This window comes from Saccostrea cucullata, unplaced genomic scaffold (genome assembly GCF_032062105.1).
Source record: "Saccostrea cucullata isolate Sc308-1 unplaced genomic scaffold, CSIRO_AGI_Scuc_v1 ctg205, whole genome shotgun sequence".
Lineage (NCBI taxonomy): Eukaryota > Metazoa > Mollusca > Bivalvia > Ostreida > Ostreidae > Saccostrea > Saccostrea cuccullata.
In genome coordinates, this window is record NW_026936671.1 from 296,693 (window position 1) to 323,385 (window position 26,693).

At 32.4% G+C, this 26,693-nt stretch overlaps 2 protein-coding genes across 2 annotated transcripts; one reads left to right on the forward strand and one right to left on the reverse strand.

Annotated features, from left to right (window-relative positions):
* Positions 1-7,990: 7,990 nt before the first annotated feature.
* LOC134246197 (uncharacterized) lies at positions 7,991-16,915 on the forward strand. Its single transcript, XM_062728521.1, has 12 exons — positions 7,991-8,014; positions 8,443-8,490; positions 8,647-8,732; positions 9,149-9,220; positions 9,723-9,843; positions 9,992-10,086; positions 10,470-10,538; positions 11,049-11,145; positions 12,128-12,276; positions 12,595-12,697; positions 13,912-14,076; positions 16,600-16,915. Exons 1-12 carry the CDS (start codon positions 7,996-7,998, stop codon positions 16,833-16,835), a joined length of 1,260 nt encoding a protein of 419 aa, XP_062584505.1. The 5' UTR covers positions 7,991-7,995; the 3' UTR covers positions 16,836-16,915.
* A 2,816-nt stretch (positions 16,916-19,731) lies between these two features.
* On the reverse strand, positions 19,732-24,876 carry LOC134246199 (uncharacterized). The gene is made up of 6 exons (XM_062728522.1): positions 24,197-24,876; positions 23,286-23,373; positions 22,330-22,548; positions 22,054-22,124; positions 20,950-21,287; positions 19,732-20,866 (listed from the first exon to the last, which is right to left on the reverse strand). Exons 1-6 carry the CDS (start codon positions 24,683-24,685, stop codon positions 19,777-19,779), a joined length of 2,295 nt encoding a protein of 764 aa, XP_062584506.1. The 5' UTR covers positions 24,686-24,876; the 3' UTR covers positions 19,732-19,776.
* Between the last annotated feature and the right edge of the window lie 1,817 nt (positions 24,877-26,693).

A 26,693-nucleotide genomic window follows, 5' to 3' on the forward strand; every position in this document is an offset into this window, starting at 1 on the left:
ATAAAGAAAGCCACTCATTTACTGAAAAGTAATCATATATTTAAAATATCTTTCAATCTGAAATATATAACCAGATTTGAATGTAATTCTCTTCCATAAATTTAACTATAGGAAGCATGATTTTTCGTATATTTTCCAAAAGTGAAAATGTTCTTCATAATATAACTAAACTGCATAAGAATACCTCCTTAGTCTTATATAACTGTAAGGTTAACAAATGAGAAATGCTGCTAATTCATTGAAAATAAGCACATAAAGAAAGCCGTTCAATCTGCTCATGTACAAGCTAATGAATGCCACTGACTTTACCTGAAGCACTGCGTTGAACAAATGCTGCTCACTTTACCAGAGGCACTCTATGTATTGAACAAATGCTGCTGACTTTATCAGAAGCACTGCTTTCAACAAATGCTGCTGACTTTAACAGAAGCACTATTATTAATACATGTATGTATTGGACAAATGCTACTGACTTTACCAGACATACTGTTTGTGTTGGTCAAATGCCACATTCTTTTCCACTAGCATTGCGTAAAACAAATGATGCTGACTTTACTAGAGGCACTATATGTATTGGACAAATGCCGCTGACTTTATCAGAAACACTGCGTTTAACAAATGCTGCTGACTTTAACAGAGGTACTATTATTAATATGTTTTGGACAAATGCTGCTGACTTTACCAGAGGCACTGCTGTTTGTGTTGGGCAAATGCCGCAGTCTTTACCAAAAGCACTGTCTTGGACACTTGCCACTCAATGCCACAAACTTCTCCAAAAGCACAGTTTTGGACAAATATCGTTCAGTGCTGCAGACTTTTTCTAAAAAGCACTGTCTTGAACAAATATCGCTGACTTTACCAGACACTGTGTTGGACAAATGATCCTCAATACCACTGACTTTAACAGAAAAAATGTTTCAGACAAAGATCTTTGACAAAAGCCGCTCATTACCGCTGATCTAACCAAAATCAGTTTTGGACAATGCCTTGGATGCTGCTGACTTTACCAGAGTTTCTTTGGTTTACAAATGTCGTTTATTACTATGAACTTTAACAGAAGCATTTAAAAAAAAAAACCTTATAAACAGCAATGGAAGCATGACTATAGGCACACACCCTATCTTGAACCATCTATAAAAGTTTTGTCATGATCAGATATAGTTACTTAAAATTGGATCTGTTTTACAGGCATCTGCCTGAGACGCCAAGAAGCATAGATAACATGCAATGCAAATTTGGTTGGAATGTGGATCATAAACCTACTCATCAAATCATCATACAGATTTGATAAACATAAAAGAATCAAAGCACATGCAGTTTGGAAAAATCCTCATAGAAGATTTTAATTTCATCACTCAGTTTGTGTTAGTGTTTAATTATCAAATTCACAAAACTTTTCTGTATAAATATTGTTAATTGCAGGTTGTTTATTTATGGATGCAGTATCCAAGACCTTCATCCAGATATAATAATTGAAGAAGATGGACTCAAACACTGTGTAAAAGAGACTAATCATGCTATTGGATACAGCACAATTTTCCAGGAATAAGTAAAGGTTCCTATTCCAAATTTTACAGAACAGATTTGTATTCTTCATCTTAAATGAAGAAAAGAGAGTCCTTATGACAAGTTTTCATCAGGAGTCTCCAGCTTATAGCTCCAAAATCTTCCTTAGAACAGACATGGTTATTCCTTAATTTTTTTTTTCAAATATAAATGTTGAGGAAGTCATATGAAAAATGAACATTTTGTTAACACAAAAATATACATATATGAAGGGGTTAAACATGCTTAATTTTTAAACCACATAATTAAATTTAGGCCCGAAATTGAAATCTTGAAACCTCTTTAAACGTGCAAACAACATTTTGCATGATATTCAATTGCAATCTTAGCGAGAAATTTCGAATGGCTACACCATGTTCCTATGAAGCGCATAAAAATTATTTGTAGAATTATATTGCTATTATCAAATAATTTTATTGTTTTACTTGAGATATTGATTATGTTCATGTATCAACTTTTATTAGTGTATAAATGTTTTTAAGAATTTAACATTCATTCCAAATGAACCCATGGTTACCACTCATAGAGATATTTTATAGAACAAACGGCCTATACGTGTCATTTTTAGCTGACTGAGCTGAAAGCTCAAGTGACTTTTCTGATCACATTTTGTCCGGCGTCCGTCTGTCTGTCCGTCTGTCCGTCTGTCTGTAAACTTTTCACATTTTCGACTTCTTCTCAAGAACCGCTAGGCCAATTTAAACCAAACTTGCCACAAAGTATCCTTGGGTGAAGGGGATTCAAGTTTGTTCAAATTAAGGGTCACGCCCTCATTCAAGGGGAGATAATTGGGAATAAATGAAAATTTGGTGGCATATTTTAAAAATCTTCTTCTCAAGAACCACTGTGCCAGGAAAGATGAAACTTATGGAGAAACATCCTCAGGTAGTGTAGATTCAAGTTTGTTCAAATCATGACCCCCGGGGGAAGGGCGGGGCCAAAATGGCCGACCAAAGTTTTACATAGAAATATATAGGAAAATTCTTTAAAAATCTTCTCAAGAATGACAAAGCCATAATTCATCATATTTATATAGAAGCATGCTCAGGTAGTGTAGATTCAACTTTGTTCAAATCATGACCCCCGGGGGTAGGGCGGGGCCAAAATGGCCGACCAAAGTTTTACATAGAAAGATATAGGAAAATTCTTTAAAAATCTTCTTCTCAAGAATGACAAAGCCATAATTCATCATATTTATATGGAAGTATGCTCAAGTGTAGATTCAAGTTTGTTAAAAAATAAATTATTAATTAAAAGTTTTACATAGAAATATATAGGAAAATTCTTTAAAAATCTTCTTCTCAAGAATGACAAAGCCATAATTCATCATATTTATATGGAAGTATGCTCAGGTAGTGTAGATTCAAGTTTGTTCAAATCATGACCCCCGGGGGTAGGACGGGCCAAAATGGCCGACCAAAGTTTTACATAGAAATATATAGGAAATTTCTTTCAAAATCTTCTTCTCAAGAATGACAAAGCCATAATTCATCATATTTATATGGAAGCATGACCCCCGGGGGTAGGGCGGGGCCAAAATGGACGACCAAAGTTTTACATAGAAATATATAGGAAAATTCTTTAAAAATCTTCTGCTCAAGAATGACACAGCCATAATTCATCATATTTATATGGAAGCATGCTCAGGTAGTGTAGATTCAAGTTTGTTAAAATCATGACCCCCTGGGGAAAGGCGGGGCCAAAATGGACGACCAAAGTTTTACATAGAAAGATATAGGAAAATTCTTTAAAAATCTTCTTCTCAAGAATGACAAAGCCATAATTCATCATATTTATATGGAAGCATGCTCAGGTAATATAGATTCAAATTTGTTCAGATCATGACCCGCGGGGGTAGGGCGGGGCCAAAATGGCCGACCAAAGTTTTACATAGAAATATATAGGAAAATTCTTTAAAAATCTTCTGCTCAAGAATTACGAAGCTATAATTCATCATATTTATATGGAAGCATGCTCAGGTAGCGTAGATTCAAGTTTGTTAAAATCATGACCCCCTGGGGTAAGATGGGGCCACAATGGCCGATCCAAGTTTTACATAGGAGTATATTGGGAAAATCTTTAAAAATCTTCTTCTCAAGAACCACTGGGCCAGGAAAAATGAAACTCATGTGGAAGCATCCTCAGGTAGTGTAGATTCAAGTTTGTTCAAATCATGACCCCCGGGGGTAAGGTGGGGCCACAATGGCCGATCAAAGTTTTACATAGGAGTATATGGTGAAAATCTATCAAAATCTTCTTCTCAAGAACCACTGAGCCAGAAAAGATGAAACTCATGTAGAATCATCCTCAGGAAATGCAGATTAACATTTGTACAAATCATGACCCCCAGAGGTAGGGTGGGGCCTCAATGGCTGATCAAAGTTTTACATAGGAATTACATAGGAAAATCGTCTTCTCAAGTACTTCAAAGCAATGATTAGTGATAGTATAGGATGAAAATGTTTTTAGCTCACCTGAGCCGAAGGCTCAAGTGAGCTTTTCTGATCATGTTTTGTCCGGCGTCCGTCCGTCTGTCCGTCTGTCTGTAAACTTTTCACATTTTCGACTTCTTCTCAAGAACCGCTGGGCCAATTTCAACCAAACTTGCCACAAAGTATCTTTGGGTAAAGGAGATTCAAATTTGCTCAAATGAAAGGCCATGCCCTCATTCATGGGGAGATAATTAGGAATTAATGAAAATTTGGTGGCATGTTTTAAAAATCTTCTTCTCAAGAACCACTTTGCTAGGAAAAATGAAACTTATGGGGAATCATCCTCAGGTAGTGTAGATTCAAGTTTGTTAAAATCATGACCCCCAGGGGTAGGGCGGGGCCACAATAGCCGACCAAAGTTTTACATAGAAATATATAGGAAAAAAATCTTCCTCTGAAGAATAACAAAGCCATAATTGATCATATTTATATGGAAGCATGCTCAGGTAGTGTAGATTCAAGTTGTTCAAATCATGACCCCCGGGGTTAGGGCGGGGCCACAATGGCCGACCAAAGTTTTACATACATTTTTAGAAATATATAGGAAAATTCTTTAAAAATCTTCTTCTCAAAAATAACAAAGCCATAATTGATTCATATTTATATGGAAGCATGCTCAGGTAGTGTAGATTCAAGTTTGTTCAAATCATGACCCCCTGGGGGTAGGGCGGGGCCACAATAGCCGACCAAAGTTTTACATAGAAATATATAGGATAATTCTTTAAAAATCTTCTTCTCAAGAATAACAACGCAGCATTGTTAAGGCTTGAAAAGGGGGCAGGGCCTAATTTATAAGGGAAAAGTTTACTGTGACGTCACACAAAAATATGACTTTTAGGTATTTCTCATAATGCCTGAAAATGAAGTAATTTGCAACTTTTAACTGTATTAGCATAATAAACAACAATATAGCTTATTAGTGCGTTAAAAAAAGTTGCTTGTTAAATCCCATGTAGCAGGTTTTAAACAAAGCACTGATCGCGATGAACTTGTAAACATGACGTTATTTTGGTAAAAATGACGTATTTCATGTGCTGTGAGAGGCAGATTGAAGAATTTTTTATCAATGAAAAATGTGTTTTATAATTAAACGGAATATTATTTACAGGTTTTGAATACTAGTAGTCGATAAATACCAATGTGTATTCTTTGTTTAGTGCAGTTATTAATTAACTACCAAGTAAATGAATTTTATTAATTATGTCGTGTTTTATGTACAGGTTTCGTATATTTTACATCGAGATGCCTCATAAAATCGTACTTTCGCAAGGGCATACACTGCATAGATCTGAACCATTTTTTGAATATAGGTAAAGGATATTTTCCTTAACTTGAAAAATGCTGCTGCTTTCTTTAAATCGAAGGCGTGATTTTATAAGTACACAGAATATTTGGTAAAAGTCAAACATATTTTGACATTGGCTTATTTACTAAAAAATTTAGCTATTAAAACGCGAATTCTGTTCAAAGCAGCAGCACTTTTCAGAAACTACAAAGTATGCAGAAACAATTAATAGCTTGAATTTTTAGTTTCAACTAGGGTTTGCCCTTGCGATACTGAAATTTGTTAATGACCTACATTCAGTACACGAACTATGCATTCATCACGTGACTGTCCATCGATGGGACTAAACTTCATACAGTACAGAGTGGGTTATACTATACTATTTCCATAAGTATTAAAGTTCTGTGATAATAAAACAGCTTAATTAAACTACATTCAATTTTAAAAAATACCCCTTTTTGCACGTCTATTTTCCGTTGATTTCTCATAGTAGGCCTTAACAGTGCTGCGAAAGCCATAATTGATCATATTTATATGGAAGCATTGTCAGGTAATGTAGATTCAAGAATGTTCAAATCATGACCCCTGGGGGTAGGACGGGGCCACAATGGCCGATCAAAGTTTTACTTAGACATATATAGGAAAATTCTTTAAAAATCATCTCCTCAAGAATAGCAAAGCCATGATTGGTCATGGGACTACTTTTGGATTTAAACTTTTCAATAATAAACCAATTCTACTTTTTCCTAGCCACAGTGCTCAGGTGAGCGATGTGGCCCATGGGTCTCTTGTTTGTGAAAATAGATTGTTATTCTTAGTCCTCATGAAGCCTTAATAAAGATTCAAAGAAGACGAAAATCTATTTTTTCTTAAATTTTAACAAGTGTTAGCCAAGACACCAAGCAATGAAATTTTATTTCATATAATAATCATGTTTCCAGTGTAAAGTAGTAATGATGGACCAAGTTTCATCAAAATAAGTATCCATGTGTGGCAAAAAAAAATAAGTTGGTTAAATAAAATAGCTCTTAATATACAAGAAAGGAAAGGTAACTCAAATATAAAACTCTCAGAAAACTACGTGTAAGTTAGTTTGAAAAACTATTTTTTTTTACAATAACAGGGGAGGTGATTTTATTATTGTTCTTTGGCCATAGGGGGAATATATTATTAATCTTAAAAAGGAAAGAAAAAGAATAAATTATTAAATTATTTTAAAATGCTCATTAAAGTGTGTATTTAATTTAGTAAAATTTGCCAATTAAAATGAAAATGATGTAACTAATATATGAGTCTTTTATATTAGATATAATTTTTCTTTTGTTCTTATATTAGACATAATTTTTCTTTTGTTCATACAATTCTATAACTTTAAAGTGATACACTGTGTATGAATAATAACTATACTTTTTGGGGGAGGAACAGCAGCGTAAGAACTTATTATATATTCTCATTTTTAATTTACTATAGAGTAAGGGATTTAGTTCTTAGTTTTATGCAACCAAGGTAATGTATTACAAAATTCTGCGAAGTGAATGATGTTTTTAAATGGGGCTTATGTTCATGATTATTATATCAAATGAGATGAATTTTAAAATTAACTTGATATTAAATGAGTTGATTTTGAAAACAAACTTGATATCAAATGAGATAATTTGTAAAGAAACTTCAATCTTTTGAAATCTTTGTAGAGTTTTGGACAAAATTTTGTTTCTTTTGTATGTATTTTTTGTATGAATGATTTTTTAAAAAGAAATAAAGCACTTAAAAATTATGCTTTTTTGAAGTTTCAAATGAATATTTTATGTATGGCTTGCGTATTTTTGTTTCTATTAAACACTTCGTCAAACGTACGAGTAGAAAATAAGAAAAAAAATAAGATATACTGTACAGTGTATGGGGAAAACTATTACATTTTAATTTTTTTTAGAAAGTTAGAAGAAATTCACTTCAGTTAATATCTATTATAAATTAACTTATTATTTTAATTTCGTGGTGTTATAAGATAGACTTTGCTAAGAAAATCTCTGCAAAAAATAAATAAATCATATTTGCAAAATAGGAGGATGTATCATAATATCACTTGAGCTTTGAAAAAAAAATAAAGTAGTAAAAATATTATATTTCATTGATTTTGGCTTCTCGAATCCCGGAAAAATTAATGAATTTTCAAATACAATATCTATAACAAGTACCCGTGCTTATGTCAAATAAAATTACCTTACAGTTGTAGTGAAAGCATTCATTTAGTAAACGTATGTAAAAATAAGTGTTATATCAAAGCTGTAGCTCTGCATTTCTGCTTCAAATGAACTACATATATAAAAACAAACAAAAGCTCAAACAAAACAAATAGTGAACACAATGATATTTAAAAAAATTAATTTGTGTCATATTTCAATTATTTGCAAGGAGCAATTTGAAAAAAAACTAATGACTGAAATTTTTTTTTAAATTCAATAATAATTCATTTTTGATAATGCTACTTTCATCAACATGTCATCCAAAGATTCGGTACATCATGAATTTCTGTCTTTGTTTACCGGTGGTGCTTGTAGTGTTCCTGTTTTTATCTGCTTATCTGAGTTGTGTATCATTGATAAGACCCGCTACATTACTTACTAGATAATATCTTAATAGATAATTTCTACAATGACATTATTTTCTCCAGGTTGGTATTTTAATTCTAATGTATATTATTATTATGTATTTTATACACGTATTTATCAAGTTAATGTATGAGTAATTAATAATGTATGAATGATGCTGCAAAAGAAATGCAAACATCTGCATTGGAAGAATTTGAAATGTACTTTCTCAGGGTATAGTTACAATTGAAAATTGAGGTTTATAATGTAAGGACTTTTAGAAAATGAAATTTATTGAAGTACCAAAAAGTGATACGGCTTGAAATTTATTTTTTTTTTGAAGGCTGACGTAAAAAACGTAACAGAGAGTTAGGATTCTGAAACATTGCATCATTATCCGATTTGGCAAATCATCTATATTTTTGTTTCTCCCATTATAAAAAGATCTGATATAAAAACAAATATTACGACAATTTTCTTTAGTTATTGTTGTTGGGTTTTTTTCTTGCAGTATTCGTCGTTTTATCAACGTTGTTGACTTTAATATTAGATGTAAGAGGTAAAGGTTTCGATTTTACACGAATATGGAAAAAAAGTATTATAAATGATGGTATTCTAATAAAGATTTTCAAAAGATTTGATTGCATCTATGTACAATTTTAACTCTAAATTTGAAAACAAATTACACTGGTTTCATAATTGCTATTCACTCCAGCTGCCGAACCGTTGTTCTGTTTAAGTTGTTCCTCAGTGATCTCCCCTCGACATTGTCACAATATTCAGAAATGTGAGGAAGGACAGGTATGAAATGCTTGTTTAACACAGTTACATATTCAAAAGATTTTAAATATAATCTTTTTAAAACCGCTTAAAAAGTGAATTTAAATACTAGCAAGAGAGTTCTTTAGAATAAAAAAAAAAAATAATGTTCAATAAATAAAGATAATTTCATGGTTTATATCGTATTTTTGTTGTTGTAATGTTTTTTAATGTTTTTTAATTACCCCGGTATCACTTTTTTGTCTTGGTCAGTGACTATACAATACAGAGTATCAAAAAAATTCAGAGATACTTTTGCTTGCAATTGAAATTGAAAAGAAAAATAAAAGATTTAATATTTTAGAGAACGCATAATAAACTGTTTTTCCAAACAAAAAAAATTAAAGCGCAAAATTTTCAGTGGTATATGCAAATACCTTGTATGAGTTTTTTTGCAGGTTTGCTATACAGAAAAGTTTACGAATTACAATGGTGAAACATTGTACAATGTCGGTTGCCATACATTGAGTGTAAGTAAATTTCTTTTAATTATTGTATAATGTTGATTTAACACTGAAAACTAAAACGGCTCTGCTAGAAGGATTTCTGTTAAAAAATTTTAAGAGTCCATCTTAATGTATTTGATTCTAGATATTTGAGTTTAACAGTCTCTTATTTAGCAAGAAAACCCGAATGATCAGTTTTGGCCTTCTAAAGAAAGATAATTCAGAGATTGTAAATTATTGAATTCTCTTCCCTTGTAATAAGTACTAGTATTTTCATTTGAAATTATGACATAGAACAAAGAGTAACATCTGGTATTTAACCAAAGAATGGTCTCTGCATCAAGGAAGCGCAAAGGAGTACATATACAGAAAAAAATCTCAAGAACAACAAGTGTAAAGTTCGTAAATATTAAAAACATGATAATATTCTTTCCATAAAAAACTCAAAATGATTCCAAAGTATTACATTTTATGTCAACATTTTCAATTGATGTTCCACCTTTTTATAACTAGATCATTGTTTCAGTATTGTAATTTAACCAACGTTGGTAGCAGTCCTCTTGATATTACGTCGAATACCGAAATAAAACAGTGTATTGAGTGCTGTGACGGAAATGCTTGCAATAGTCATGGTTGTAAATCTTTGGGTAAGTGTTTCAGTCAAAACAAATACCACTGTACCTTAACTTCTCTCCAAGAGAAATGAAGGCATTTCATTCTCTAGGGAGATGACAAGGTTGTCATCTTGTTTTTTTCAGAAAGAAAGTAACAGTGTATCTTTTTATTTAATCATAGACTACCCTGTAACCAGAGGTCCAATATGTTTTAGTTGTCAACAAACTACAGACCCTTCATTGTGTAGAACAATAAGAGTTTGCAACGAAGATGAGGTAATTAACCAAAACAAATATTTAAATAATGCAGTAATTACATATGAATATAAGGCATACATCTTAATTGATTTTGAGTATGACCTTTTGTAGTATTAATTAATATATCTTATATTATTTATATTATACAAACATGGGTAGTTATGTAATACAAACATTTGATTTGATTTGAACATATTTTATTTTGTAATTAATACATTAATGAAATACAAACATGATTAATTATGTAAATAACAGTTCATAAAAAAATAAATCTGACAAGTCTTTTTGAAAAAGATTAATAAAAGTATATATAGCATTGATACAGATACAGTTAGATTGCAAAATTAGTACTACTTAGTATTTTGTTTTTCTGGATTTGTTATACTTTTTATAAAATATAGGTGTGTCACCTCCACGAAATTCACGAATTTGGGGAACGTTTTTTCTCTTCCTCGTGTCTTCAAAGACAAGTACGTATTTCTATTTAATCATTCGATAAAACTTGTATGTAAAAGCTTTAAATTATTTTAATTTTAATAATTTAAATTTAGCACCACTCTCTCTAACAAGGCAGAAATCCTTTAATTAATGAAGTTGCTGTAAAAATGTGAATTTGGAAATCTGTTTCGGTCTTTCTGTATATAAATGTACAATTTAAATTGTTTCCATTCTTTAAAAATCAAAACTACTTTAGAAATACATAGTCCTCTGTGCAATATGCATTTTCATAGCAATTTAACAAATTTGGGGAATACTAATTGGTGTTCAAAGTTTAAAGAATTAAAAATTAAAAATAATTCCAATGACTAATGATATCTTTTCTCAGAAAGATTAAAGGTGCAAGGCTATTCACCGTAATCCCATTGTTATGATGGAATAAAAATTTCATTAATATTATTTAACTGAATTAATTTTCCTGTCCTGTTCTGAAATGTATGTACATGTACAAGTTAGAATTTTTATGTAGCTCATTTTTTCAGATTTGCAATGCATATAATCCTGGAAGTTTATTTGGTAGAAAACGATTTGTACATGCTTGTTCCATGTGTTGTGGAAGCGACCTCTGCAATCACAACTGTACGTTATTGTACAATCATTTTATTTCGTGGGGGGGGAGGTCAATGTTCGTGAATAAGCAAACTTTTTTTCATTCGTGGAACGTAATTATATGGGTTACTCGTATTTACAATGAATAAAATTAATAAATATGTTGACCTATTAAATGTATTTATTTGTGAGGATGAAAATTCGTGAATAAGGTTGGCCTACGAAATCTACGAAAACTGGTCCTCTACGAACATTTAGTATTTTAAACTTACCTTAGATTTATAGATTGCAGATTTTTAATTTATATAAATAGGTTTTCGACTATTGTCGTATCCTTATTCTATTTTCCAAATAAAACCGTATAAAAGACATTTTCTTTTTTACTTTTATTGTATTTTACAATTTTGAATTATTTATCTTTCCTTGTCCAATAATTTTTTCTTCATGTAAATTCATCAATAGAACCTTTTTGGATAAAGAGAGAAGTCAACTCTAAATGGAAGTAGACTATTGAATCTACGATTGATAAAATATAAAAAGAAATAGTAGTTCTTAAACATTATTTTTTTACGTCATTTTTTAATACGATTCTATTGTTTTGAAGGCAGAATTGTGTGTTGAAACAAAATTCTTTATTTGCAGTTTTCATCCATTTAAATGGTTTGGTCCTTTTTATCAAATTTCCTCCGTCTGATAAATAGTTCATGAAAAGGAATTGAGGCAAATATGCATCCAGGAAATTATTCATTTATAGTGTTTTTATTTCAGTAATTTATAATTTTTTTCAATAATTTCATTAATAAAATATAATACAATTTTATCTAAAAATTCCATGTTTACTAATACAGACAGTAGCATGTTTTTGTTTACTTGATTTATGCAAAAAAAAAATCAATTTGAATTTAAAATATGACTTCATATTTATTTTTCAATGGATAAATTGAAAAATGCACGATAATAGAAAATTTCCAATGTTCAAATAATATTTTATTTTATTTTTTCTCTTTAAAAGGTGGACGCGTTCCAGTTCCAGTTGATTGTTTAGATATCTATAAAAACGGTCAAAGAAAAACTGGTGTATACAAGATATACCCTTCCAAGGACTTCAATAAGCCTGTTCAAGTGAAGTGTAATATGGATATACAAGGAGGAGGCTGGACGGTAAATGACGTCATTTAAAAGTTAAAGTGTTAATATCAATATTTATTAACTTTTGAATAACGTTTACAAGTAACATAAGTAGTATAACTACAAGATCATCACTTCTGATGAGATATACAATACTTTGAATGAAGAATATCTAGAGGTTGTAGTAAAGTGGAATCTTAGTGCTTTGAGAGTTTTGCAGATATGATTTGCAAGATAAATATCGTGAAGGAAATTGATATTTGAAAAAAAAATCATTGCAAACTTTTGTGAGCCTGAAAACAGGAGTTTACATCCATTTAAATAGATGTGAATGTCTATTGATTTCCACAGGTTATTCAGCTTAGGTCTAGGGACAACCCTCCCGTGGATTTCAACGTAACATGGGATAAATACAAGAAAGGGTTTGGAGATGTGCATGGAAACTATTGGCTGGGTAATCTTTCAAATAGCGAAGTTCAATTTTTATTTAGTCGTCAGAAATTGTTTTTAAAAATATTTTTTTTAAAAAAATCACACAGCATGTTGTTTGCTGTAGTAGAAAAATCGATAATTATTTTCAAATTTCGAGGTTATCTTATACATGTATCTACTAGGTTGAAAAACAAAATAACACTCAAAATTTCACAGAACATGTAATTTGCTATATTAAATATTCGATATTATTTTATATAGATAATATTACATACCCTTTTCCATATCACATCCTGTATCAGCCCGAGACACCAATATCAACCAGAGGGCTGAGGGCTGATATTGGTCGAGGGCTGATACAGGATGTGATGTGGAAAAGGGTATTATATACTTAGTAACAAAATACAGCCTAAGTTGAAAAGAAAAAAAAGTAAATAATCATGCATGGACTTCTTACATACATGTACATGGTCTATTGTCTCATACGATTTGGGTTTGTTTCTACTTCTATTTCAATGCACTCGATCCTAATTTGAAAATAATCTATTACATGTATTTGTAGATTAAGATTAACTTTATTTTCAAAAAGTTAAAATTAAGAGAATATGAACCCACCAAAATTTTGTATTATCACAAGTACTGTTTTTGTGGTTTTATTTACCAAGGGTGTGATATTGACGTCACAATAGCCATATCAGCCCTGCAAGGCTGATATGGATTTGGGGGCTGATATTGGTTATCAGCCCCGCAAATCCATATCAGCCCTGCAGGGCTGATACGACTATTGTTACGTCAGCCATATCGCATATGCAAAAAACCTGTATTTCTTACTAGGTGTATAATAAAAAGTTATAATCAATATTTATTATAGCAAATTACATGTTCTGTGAAAATTTGATACTATAATATTTTGGTTTAACAGGATACTAAATTTCCTTTAATTCCCTGACTATTTACTTTGAAACTAGCCTTTATTATTCTTATAAATCAGTAAAAATAACTCTTATTTATTCCTATTCAAATACCCTTTCTTCTACATCATTTTTACTGATGAAGAAGTACTTTATAATTATACTGATATAGTTAACAATAGTAAATTTTAGTTAGAATTAAAAGCGTTGTTGAACTGTACCATAACACTGGAGCAATGAGTCTTCAGCATCTTTTAGGAAAACTATTTTCCGAACTGATCAAAAGAGAGAAAGACAAATTTGAAACAATTTCTTGCATCCATAGGAAACGACCTGATTCATCAAATGACCATGCTGTACAACAGTTCTCTAAATATAATGATGAAGAAGACCGATGGTCACGTGTATAATGCGCAGTATTCATCCTTCTCAATCTCAAATGAGGCAGACGATTATCGGCTGTCGTTAGGAACATTTTCAGGAAACGTCAGTAAGTTTGGTCTTGAAGAAATATCAATGTTCTTTAAAAGCTTAAGACAGGAACTAGGATTGAAAATTGCTAGAACTCCAATTAAGATATCATTTTCTTTTAATCAATTTACATACTTTACACATTTCTATTTTAGCTTAATGTTGGTTAAGCCGAAGGCTCAAGAGAGCTTTTCTAGTCAAAAAAATGTTTTACTTTTGTTTCTCTGCCTGTATGTCTGTCGTGCGTTGTCTTTTGACTTTCTTCTCCAGAAAAACGGGGGTAAATTTTACTAGACTGCCTCAAAGCATTCTTGGGAGAAAGAAGTTTAAGTTTGTTTTGTTAAGAAATAAGGTATCATTTTTTGAGTTTTATTGAGATGTAAAACGGGTTGGTCACGTGATCAAATCCCATAAAGCCCGAAGGGCTTTATGGAAGATTTGATCATGTGTCAACCCGTTTTACATCTCAATAAAACTCAAAAAATGATACCTTATTACTTATATTTACATTTGTGACTTATTCATACTTTATATTTGCCTGATTGTTACTTTTAACGTGTGAAATGCGTTAATTTTTCAAACCCAACGGCATGTTTGTAATCCACTAAACGCGCGTCGACCCTTTATGACGTCACAGAGAAATTACGTGGAACGTTTATCCAAACGCACATCTATGACCTTTTGACCCAAACCTGTATTTACACAGTTATAAAAACGCTTGCCTTCAGTAGTGTTATGTAAAGGAAAACATTTGCAAATGTAAATATATAGAAATGGCATTCCCTATTTCAAAGAGCGGGTTAAATATTCGTTAAGTTTGGTGGCACATTCCAGAAATCTTCTTAAGAACTAATGCTCCAGAAAAATGGAACTTAATCATGAATTTATTATATACTGTTCATTCAACTTTCTTCATATTATGCTCCAAGGGTAGGGCGGTGCTGCAAGAGGAGCTACAGTCTCAGAAAGAAATATATTGAAAATATTTTTTCTCAAAAACCCTTCTCCTTATAAAGAGAATATAACAGCTAAGCTTTAAATTATCATATTGATACAGTTAGAACCTCAGGTAGTAAAGATTCAAGTTTACGGGGGGTAGGACGGGGACGACAAAAGGAATCAAGTTTTACATATAAAATAGGAAAATATCTTCAGAAATCTTTATCTCAAATAAAGCCAAGCCTTATAAAGATGCATCCTTTTAAACTTATTCAAAGACAAAAAATATTTAGGAGCATTCTTGAAAATTTCTCCTTGCGAACATCCAAGACATGATTTGTTATATTTCTATAAAGGAATCCTTAGGGAGATTGATAATTATTCAAATAGTTTCTTCGTGGAATAGGGGCGGGTCACAAAGCGGATCAAAGTTAGTCATAAGAATATACTGCATTATTAAGCGCAGACATTCAAAAATGTTGAAAATTCACACATTGTTTTGATGAATACTCCAGCTATTAATGTCTTTGATCTGTATTTTTATGCACCCGGATCGATAGATCCGAGGCGTATATTGTTTTTGTCCTGTCTGTCTGTCTGTCTGTCTTTGTCTGTTTATCTGTTTGTCTGTTTGTATGCAAACTTTAACTTTCGCCATAATTTTTGAACCATGAAAGATAGTGACTTCATATTTGGTGTGCACTCTCCACTAATGAAGCTCTTTCACAAGACATCAAGGTCAATGACCTTGTGACCTTGACTGGGACCTATATACTAAAAAAGGGTTTTTTTTAAAAACCTTCGCCGTAACTTTTGAACCATCAAAGATAGAGACTTCGTAATTAGTATGCATACTCTACTAATAGAGAATAAGATCTTTCTAATGATATATAGGTCACTGACCTTGTGTCCTTGACTGTGACCTTTTTGTTAAAAATAGTTTTTTTGTCTTAAAACTTTAACCTTCGGCCCAACTTTTGAACCATGAAAGACGGGCTTCATATTTGGTATGCTTACTTCCCTCATTTAGCTCTTTCAAATGACATCAAGGTTAATGACCTTGTGACCTTGACTGTGACATATCTGCTAAAAATAGCTTTTTTGAACCTTCACCATAACTTCTCAAACATGAAAGATAGAGACTTCAGATTTGGTATGCATACTCCACAAATCAACTTCTTTCTTATGGGATCAAGGTCAATGATCTTGTGACCTTGACAGTGACCTATATGATATAAAAAGCTTTTTCGAACTTTGTTGCCGCCGGGCGCATAGTGTTTCACAAACACATCTTATAATATAATTTCATTCCCCCTTCCATAAAGCATTTGAGGTTCTAACTTTTGCAATTAAATCATTGCCACACTTCATTTTAAATGCCTGTCAAACTTTTTTCTCTGGATAAATAATCTTAAATTTGGACTATATTGGCTAATATTACTCGAAAAAAAGTATTCGGACATTGATTGAAATAAATGTTATTTTTCATAGAACATTAAATTTCAAATGTTTTTAACAACTCTTATTGGGTCCACTTGCAAATTAAAAAGGGCATACATATATTGAAATACTATAGTAATCATCAAGTAAATATTTTTTACAGCACACGATGAATTCCGAGACCATAATGTGGTAGGCGAGGGATTTTATACATTTGATCACGACAATGCTGCTAAATGCTCTTCCCAGTGTGGCTCCGGGTGGTGGTATCGATCGTGTACAACTACTAATCTTAATGCTCCGTTCTCAGGGGGTCATCGAGACCAAGTGTGGTACAACACAATACACAACGGAGGAGAACTCATGCAGTCATCCATGTTAATAAAAAGATTAATTTAACGTTAATAATCTTATTTAAAAGTACTTCGATATTTATCCCAACAAAATGAATTTAATGAAGGGTCATTATTAGTATTTAAATGTACATATATAATGATTATTTGGGTTGATGTTTTGGCTAATTTTCTTTGTTGTTTAACGTCCATCTCGACTGGAGATCACTCATATTGAGACACCACCACTTAAAATTTGAGGGCTATGCATTTATACTTGGTATTCAGAAAAAGATACGTATCAGTATTCAATATCAAAGTCCATAAATCAATGCAAATAGGAGCAGAGCAAACACGGACCCCCGAAACATCAGAGGTGGGATCAGGTGCCATGAAGGTGTGAGCATCCCATGCTGACCGGTCCTACCCACCATGTGCTCACTCTCATGATCAGGAAATAATGGAAAAAAAATCGTTGACAATTCTGTGTATTAATAATGGACTAACCATAAGTATGAAAAACGTAAGTCAACATTTAACTCAATGATAAATTGTATTTGCTGATAAGGTCATTGTATCGACCATAGAACTTACAAAATGATGAGTTTAAACGAGACTGCCGATATTCTTGTTTCATCAACGTGCTTGTCAATAATTTACATCGTTTAAGAAATTGTTCATACGTAGAGTATGCTCTTGCGTATCGAATCAACTGAGATATATACACTCCGTATGCATGTGATGAAGATATATTGCTGCATAAGTAAGGGAAGTTGACGATAGAAAAGTTAAAGTCATCACGTTTATCATAAAGCTTGGTTGTTAGATTACCATTAACATCTTTTTCAAGTAAAATATCCAAATATGAAACACATGTGTCATACTCTGTAGTATCTTTTATCTCAAACTTGCCAGGATATATCGTATCGATGTAGTAATGGAAATTACCAATGTTAATTGACCATACGTCGTCGATATATCTAAATGTCGAGTTGAGAGGCCACAGCAAGTGTTTTCTTCTTTTCACGCATGATTTTGCATAAATTCTACTTCATATGAATACACTGAGCAGTTAGGATTTTTTTCGTGCCAACACTTTCTGCGACATAGGAACTCGATTTATTTGATCTCATTTGGTCTCCGTGTCCTGCAATGGATTTGAGCTCGCGACGTAAGAATCAACTCCTTTCTCCGCGACTTCAGGGCTGACGCCGTTCTACGCCCTGTGCCACATTGGTTACGTCACTAATATGATTTAATTGCCACTATTCATCATAGTGGCAATATACACGTAGATTTGTGTAGTCAGTGGTGAGCGTGTTCGTCTCGAAAACAATATTACCCGATATTATGCTCTGGATTTTTATTGATAGAGGTTCGATCCTTTCAATAATGAGATCTTTCTTCACAAATTGAACATGTTTTATATATCTAAGGCTAAAGGCCTTCTGCCCGCAATGTTCGCCCATCTCCTTAAACTGTGCTTATTTCTGAGGTACGTTTAAGCATTTTGACGTTTATATGTTTAACGATATAAATTATATAATTTTTGTCGCAACCACAATTTTATAATTTTAAATTGTTTATTAAAATCGCATATATTATTGAGTATTTAGTAAGGTAATCCCTTCACCAAAGTTTTTGTTTAGGATTTTTTTCAACGAGGTTTATGTAATCGTGTAGTTTGGGACTAAAACATGTGTCGTTGATCGGGCAAGAGGGAATGTGGACAGGGGGAGTGAGTGGCGTCGTTGGCCGGAAGAAGTAGAGCCGTATTTCAAGGACTCTTCCCTCGTCCTTGTGTTTGGAATTGAATCGGTCACTGGTAATAGCGTCTGTCAATGTTGGTGGCGTCTTTGGTGTCTGTTGCAAGAATTTGGATAGAGTTCGTTTCGTAATTATCGATAACCGCACGATGTTGTTTTATTGCATGTTCTGAATCCATATTATCTTGTTGTACTGCTTAAATTTCTACAGTCTGACGGTTTATTGTTCGAATATGTCGACGATTATTCTCACGTAGTTCGTCTATAATCTGGAATGCTTGGACCTGGTATATTCCAAAGCAGAATTTCGTGATCTTACATGAGTTACTTCTTCTTTTTGATCTTAAATAATATTTATTTGGTGAAGATTTTCCCGAGTTAATTCTTTTATCCGATCTGAAGCCTTTTTGATAATTTGATCGAATCCGTCGAGTTGTCTCGATCTGCAGCTCTTCGACTTTTCGTTGCAAACTGTTTTCCTGGACGCTTGTTTTCAGTTTCGATTGTAGTTCCGAGATCTGTCGGGAGGTCTCTTGAATAGCGTGCATTTGAAATCTAGTTGAATTTAATTTGCATTCAGTTTGGGACCAAAAGATGTGTCGTTGATTGGGCAAGAGGGAATGTTGGCAGGGGGAGTGAGTTGGCCGGAAGAAGTAGAGCCGTATTCCAAGGACGCACCTCGATGACACATATAAAAGTCCAAAGTAACGAGGAATATGGTTTCCGAATTTATTAAATGTTTGAACGATGGACAACAATTTTAACAATAAAGAATGAATGCGAGTACTCAGACGGAAGTGGCCGGTAATGCGTCTGGCCTCCGAACTGATAGGTAAAATTTGACAATCGTATTTATGGGAAAATGAACAATGAGTTAAAAATGACAAGTTTTGACAAAAAGTGATACAGTGAACAATTAAGGAAATGCTTTGATGACATAAAATAATTACAAGATGTTTGAAAAAGTGATTAAAATGTTCCTTGCGCATAAACACTCTGTTCTTTTGGTGTCCGACAAGCGTCACTCAGTAATTAAATAAAAAATTAGAAATCACATATTAGAAATATTTGTAGAAATGCAGACTTTGAAATAAAATAATTTTACATGATAAAATTTCACACTAAAACCAAAATTAAATGTAGCATTCAGAGTCCAAAATAAATTATAAGAAACGCAGACAATTTCACACGGTGACATTTACATGAAAAGTGAGAGAGATAAGAAACTGAGATCCAGGACTCTTATTTTTCTTGTTTTCCATCGCTATCTTCAGAGTCTGGAGAATGAGAGGATGAGTCAGACGAACTGACGTCTTCAAATTTGACAGAAATGTTTTCTTCTTCTTCAAGAAGTCCAAAAGCAGTGTCCATTCGAAAACAACAGGTGAAGAATTCAGGGTCTTTTGTTGTGTTTGATGCTTCGTTGTCAATATTTGCAGGGTTTTTCTCATAACTGTGATCTGATTCAACGGTTTTTGACTTTCCGGGTTTTACTTCTGGCTCCGTTAATTCTAAACCTTTTTCATCGGAATGTGCAAATAGCGTATCAGTTTCATCCTTCCGGATCGTTTCTGCCCCATCTTCCCTCAGTTCAAAATTGCTGGCGTAAACCATTCCCAAAACATCAACACTGTTCTGTTGCACTGTATGACTTCTGGAAAACACAACAGATCCACTATCACCCGGTTCAGAAAACGCAGTGTCTACACCTTCAATAAGAAAAATATTATCGTTATTTTCGTCATCAACCACTGCACAATGTTCCCAGCTGACAATATTTCCTTTCGTCAGATTTGTTTCTGCACCCCTTTTGTACACCACACCAATATCTCCTAGATCGTTATCAGTGTAAACGAGAGCATTAGATCTCTTTCCATCGTCTCTTCTAAAGGATATGTCACATTCTTTTCGTGAATTTCCTTCAATTTTTACCACGGCAAAATCGCAAGATTTGTCTCTAGTTGTATATACACATTTCCCAATTTCTGACTCTTCATCACTTACATTTGCATACGACGGTTGATTTTTCTCGGTATATATGTGGTTACATGTAAGACCATATAGATTATCATCATTGTTTTCTTCTTGAACCAAGCCACCTAGGGTTGCGGAGAAGACTTTATCGCCATCCTTTCGCAGTATAGCGTCGCCCTGTTTCAATGTTTTTTTCTGCACGAATTTCTTTGCTTCTATTTCTAGTTTATATTTCTCAAAAAACTCGGGTTCCCTTTCTTTCAGTTCATCAATAAGCTCGTCTCTATCCGTGCCACGGGCAACAAATACTTTAAAAGCTCCATTTCTCCATAATCCAAATGAATTCACTCCTGTTCGACTGCAAAATAAGAAATTCTTAGGAAAATATAGTTATTAAAAAGTGACCAATTTTTTCATAGTATTATTAAAAGTAAAAGTTACCCGTAAAGATATTCTTTGATGGTGGGTGGAACAACCGTAACACATTTTGACTTTTTGGAAAGGGTTGTTTGTGGAGTAAGTGAAAGGATGTGTTTCAACACTGATTTCATCTCAAAAGTAAGTTTAGAAGCAGCCTTTGATGACACACTCTCAACTGCTCTCGTCCACTTCTCCAGCGTACGGATTAGGGGATCCTCTAAGCACGATGATAATGCCTCCTGAATTTTTTCTCGGTTTCGATCTACCACGACTATCGAAGGAGGCAGAATTCCAGTATCATCATTACCTAGCTTAACTTTTATTAAAAACTTATGGCATGCTTCATCATCCTTGAGCTCCTGGGAACAAATTAAATAGAAATTTTTAATCTTGTACCGGAAAACATTTTCTTTAATAAGTAGAAATTCGTTTGGCTAATTATCGTCTTATTTAGGGACCAAATATGAATTTGGTTCATATAATTATATCATTTATAGTATCTCATAAATGCATTATCCTTTTAAAAATTGGCACTACAATCTACAGCAACACTTCAAAAATATTTGTGATGATTTTCATTCCTAAAAACACCTTTTATCATATTTGTTCTCTCCTATTCTTTCATGTCATTTTACAAATTAACTCGTCGCCTGCGTGGCGCAGTGGTTAGAGCTCTAGAGTCGCGAAGTTAGGAATTAATCCTTATGTCGCGGGTTCGAATCCCAAAGTGGGATTCGGAGGTCATTCCATCAGATGTGACCGTATAAACCGAGGTCCCGTGTCGAAGTAGGTGCTTAAACGAAAAAGATCGCTGTCTGCTCAGTAGCCCTGAGTGCCGAGTACACATTTAGGACAAAATTTACAGCTCTCCACCGGCAATTGAGTGTCTTCATATGAGTGAAAAATTCTCGAGAGAGACGTACAACATACAAACAATTAAGCAAATTAACTCGAAAGTATATCAAAAGTCCCTACAGTATTTTGAGAGGCAATTCAACAATATATGGAAATCGATATAATAGTTTTAAAATTTTCATTCAAAACTTATACTTGTTTATTTGCAAAATTTATTCAGCTTTAATCATCAATAACGAATATAATATCGAATCATAAAGAGAATGTTACCTCAATTTTCGACTGTTCAAAGCAAATTAGAGGTACTGCAACCCAAAGTTTGCCATGCTGTTTCTTTGAACCTGTTTTAACAATCAGAATAAAATTGTATTCAGTACAAAAGGAAGCTTTAAGGAAACTTAAGAAAAGCAGAAGAACTTTAAATTATTATTACAAGTTAAGCTATATAAGTAGGTAATCGATGAATTTGAAATGCCCGAAAACCGTTCTTTTGTAATGGTTGAAAACACCATTTACTGTGAATACAATTAAGATAAAACCACTAACTTCTCTTTTTGGATATCATTCTTAAATCTTCTTTGGAGACATCTCCAGCAAAACTTATTCTTATTACAAGCTCGTTTGCCGGTGTCATCATTTGATCAAATTTATCAAAAATTTTCCGCAGACGAAATTCGCAATCCCTCACCAAATTATACACATAATGGAAATGAGGAAAACTTTCCGTCACGTAGTATCTGTGATGTGGAGCATCAGTGGCATTATCTAAGAGGAAAATACAGAAATGATTAATTGTAAGAATAAAGTAAGGAGAGATGATACGAACATAAAACTGGAGACTTGGATTGATATATATTTCATGGATATTTCTGTTGCAAATGATGCAATAAAAATTTTCCTAAAATATTGTAAACCTTCTATGGTGATCAAAATTCTACCTTTCTGCGATATTCTCAATAATCTATACAAATATTTTTCCACTTTAAATTCCATTATTGTGAAACTGTGTTCATTTCACTCATTATAACAGGACTCAAGTTATTTTTTTTATTTTTATGAGAAAAATGTGATTGTATTATCTGCCCTTAAAATACTTTTGTTACAGTATCTATAAATCTGATCCGATAATCATAAAGAAAAACATTAATTTGAAACTGTCTTTGTTTAGTGTAAAATGAGTTATTGACTGTTTAAACTATAGCAGTATTTGTTTCCCAACATTCTTACTGCGACTATGGAATCTGTAATTAAATTTATTTTATTCCATTCAATAACAAGTAGCAAATCAACTTTACAAGTACTATTACAGCAACTGCCGATTTAAAAGTAAATACCAAAATTAAATCATATCTTGAGTTTAAACACTTTGGCCACGTGTTCACAATACGAAGGTTAATCGACAATTGCAATCATAATGATATAGATCATTAAATGTTGTCAGTTAAATCTCCCATTTTCAATTTTCACATTGAAGAATATACCGTATACAAGACATAACTAACCTGAAATATCTGATTTCAGAGTAACCTCATTTCTTACATCATCTCCTTTGTTAGCTTCCAAACATTCTACACTTTCTGTTCCACAACTCTGGAAAATATTTATTTTAATGCTTATAAGTGATGTTAACGTTTAGTATTTCAGAGAAAAATATAAATCGTGATCTGCCTATCACCATATTTTTCAATACCTTAACATATTTTTAAAAATTAATGTTATTCTAGTTTGATGAAAATACCTTATTAAAAAGTTTTTTTATATAGGAGTTTAATTCACAATAAATAATAATGACAAAGGTCATTGTTAAGGTCCAGTTAAATTACAGCCTGTTGATAAATTCCCGCCAAATAATGTATCAGTGAATAACATGATATATTCTATTTATTATATGTTCTATATATTTTATGTTATAAAAATATTTGGACAAGTTACTTTAAAGCTATTTAAACAAAAATAAGAGAAATATGAAGTAATAGTTAAGAGAAAGGTCAATTTTATAAATGTTGATAAAGGAATATGAGCATGTTGACCCCCAATATGGCGACCAACGGGAAATAACTCTTGTTAATTTAGGTCTACTGAAAACTATCTATATATATCAGCATATAAAGTTTATAAGGATATCTTGAAAACTGTCTATGAAAAAAGGCCAAACACACATTTGAAGTTAAAGGTAAACAGTATTGATTCTGTTGGATTTTTCTAATTATAACGAATATGTATGTACATCAGCATACCGGTATTACGTTCGAATAAAATATCTGGAATAGTTTCTTTGAGACTGAACAAAAAGCAAAGTGTGACAAAGAGACAAACGGGGGACAGAAGACGGACATAAAACACTTTCAACCCGGACCATATTTATGGTGGGGCTTAAAATCATTTAGGTCAATCAAAAATAATTATGAAATACCTTTAATTTTTCCTGAGTCATATTGATTAAATTATTTATCCGCTCTGCTGTTCTTCTCTCTTTGTCTGAATATAACCTTACGACAGGTAAAAATTTCCGAAAATATTCTCTTGATCTCTGTTTTATAAACTCAATGTTTTCTTTCAATTCGCATGATCCATTTTCTATTGGAATATCAAGAAGAATTTGTTCGACCAAAGCGAAGAAACTGTCTTCATAGTCATCTTCATCCTTATCCTCTTCACTCTGTTCCGCGTCAAACAAAGAAGGTAATGTGAGAAAACATTTTTGCAATTCGGAAATGTTTCTTTTTTCTTCATCATTGAGATCACAGATATTTAGTAATAATACGAATAATGTTTGAATGTCTAAGGACTTTATATTGACATCTTTCACGGGTTCGTATTTGCAGGAACATGGACCTTGGAATGCACATTTTTTAGGAACAATCCTATAAAGCTGTCGCCATTGTCCTCTTGACATGAACATCTTTCGTTGTGGTGAGGATGATATTCGGCAGCAACAGCAGTGCTTTGTGATGTATAAGTGAAATATTTCATGTTTTTTCTTGTGTAAAAAGTCGGTAAAATATTCACTTATTCTGTCTTCAGTGACGCGCTGTAAAGCAAGTTTTCCTACGACTTGAATGAGAATTGCCGACCCGATCCCGGGTGGTAGCCAACTTTGTTGCAAGTATTCAACCATTTGTCTAGAAATGAAATGAGAACGTTGATTCAAATTTTAAAATATTTGAAGAGTTTACACATATCCTAGAACAAACAGAGAAAAATACCTTTAAGAAACCTTCATTTAAAAAAAATATTATTTGCTCCGACAAATCAGAAATTTACTCAAACGAATTTGCAATTCGATTGAATGAACAAGCAGGACGTTTGGTTGAATTACATATAATTGTTCGAACATCTTAAAAATTAATTCGGAAAAAAATTACATGCGTAAAAATAATCCATATGCAGTTACATATTAAATATAAAAAAGGGTCGAAGCGAATAAAGGACGGTTCATTTATGCCATATGTACGTATTACTCGCACAATTTGAGATCTCTTGAGGACATGTTAGGACAATTCGTCCTAAAAAATTTCTTAACTAAATCCAAACAGATTTCTTATTGACGAAACTTATTTCTGGCTACTCAGAAAAGGTCATAGGGACGAAAACCTATATCACACCCAAACAATTTCCCCCTGCTTATCCAACATTGCCATAATAACATGCAAGCTTCGTTAGATGTTCAAAAGACGAAATTTGACCCCAAAAAATTGAATTTTAAAGAATTTTTTCTTTAAAATTTCAAAGCAAACCATATAAAATGCAAACATATTTAAAATAAAACCTACATTAAATGTAAAGACTTCCTCTTTTCAGCTGGATATATTTCCGACGGCTGTAGATTGAAAAAGTGAAAAACTGCATTTGCCCCCGAAATTTATTTCTGCATTTATCCATAAACAAGCAACGCTACGTTTTGGTTCCTCTGTTATGATGAATCAATTTATACTTACTTTACCTGGCATGAAGCCAGTCAGTGGTAAATATAGTGGGCTATTCTAATTTCAAACACATTCTTTTGACACTTTAAAATACTTTTTATTTTTTAAATCAATTTAAGTGTTGGGTTCTTCATATTATAAATGCAGCACAAATTAGCAGAGGCATTTTACAAATATGTTATTGATATATAGCCAGATTAATTATTGGAAAAAACCTTATCCTTAGAGATTCGTGTAAGTCTTTTTTAAACATTTTTTGTCATGTATATAGCTATAGATTAATATTATGTCAATAATGAAAAAATCATTGTCTTGAAACCATTAAAATCAATAAAAGTATTTCCGACAACAAAATGTAAATACTGTGAAATCACAAATTTTCGTGTAGGGTTATTTTTCGTTGTTTTCGAGGTATGACGAGACCCACATATTTATATCCACCACGAAATGTAAAATGTTACATACATAAGTACGCATTGATTCTTGATCCACGAAATCATATCCACACGAACCAAGAGATTTTCATCAAACCACGAAAATTTGACCACACAAAAATATGTGATTTTATTGTATGAGGAAAACAAAATGTAAACATAAAAGACTAAAAGATTTGTTTATGAAAAAGCAGGCTATTAGACGATGATTGATCTTAAAAAATCCTTTAAGCAATACTGAATTAATTTGGAGATTAAAAAAAAACAAGGAAAAAGTAAAATATTAGAAGTGCGTGCGATCAGGTGCCTAGGAGAAATACTCGTTTTTCGTATATTCAGATGTTTGTCAGTGCTTACTTACCTTTTTAGTGCAGAAAGGTCAATATTTATTACACAAGAGTATGAAAATAATTGAAAACGTCATATTTCTCGTTTATTATATCATAAAGGTGTACTTTTTTCTTTGTTAAAATAAAGAGGTGTATCATTTCTTTAAAAAAAAAATGAATAACAACGTTTCACACAAAGATTTTTTAAGATATTACCTGTT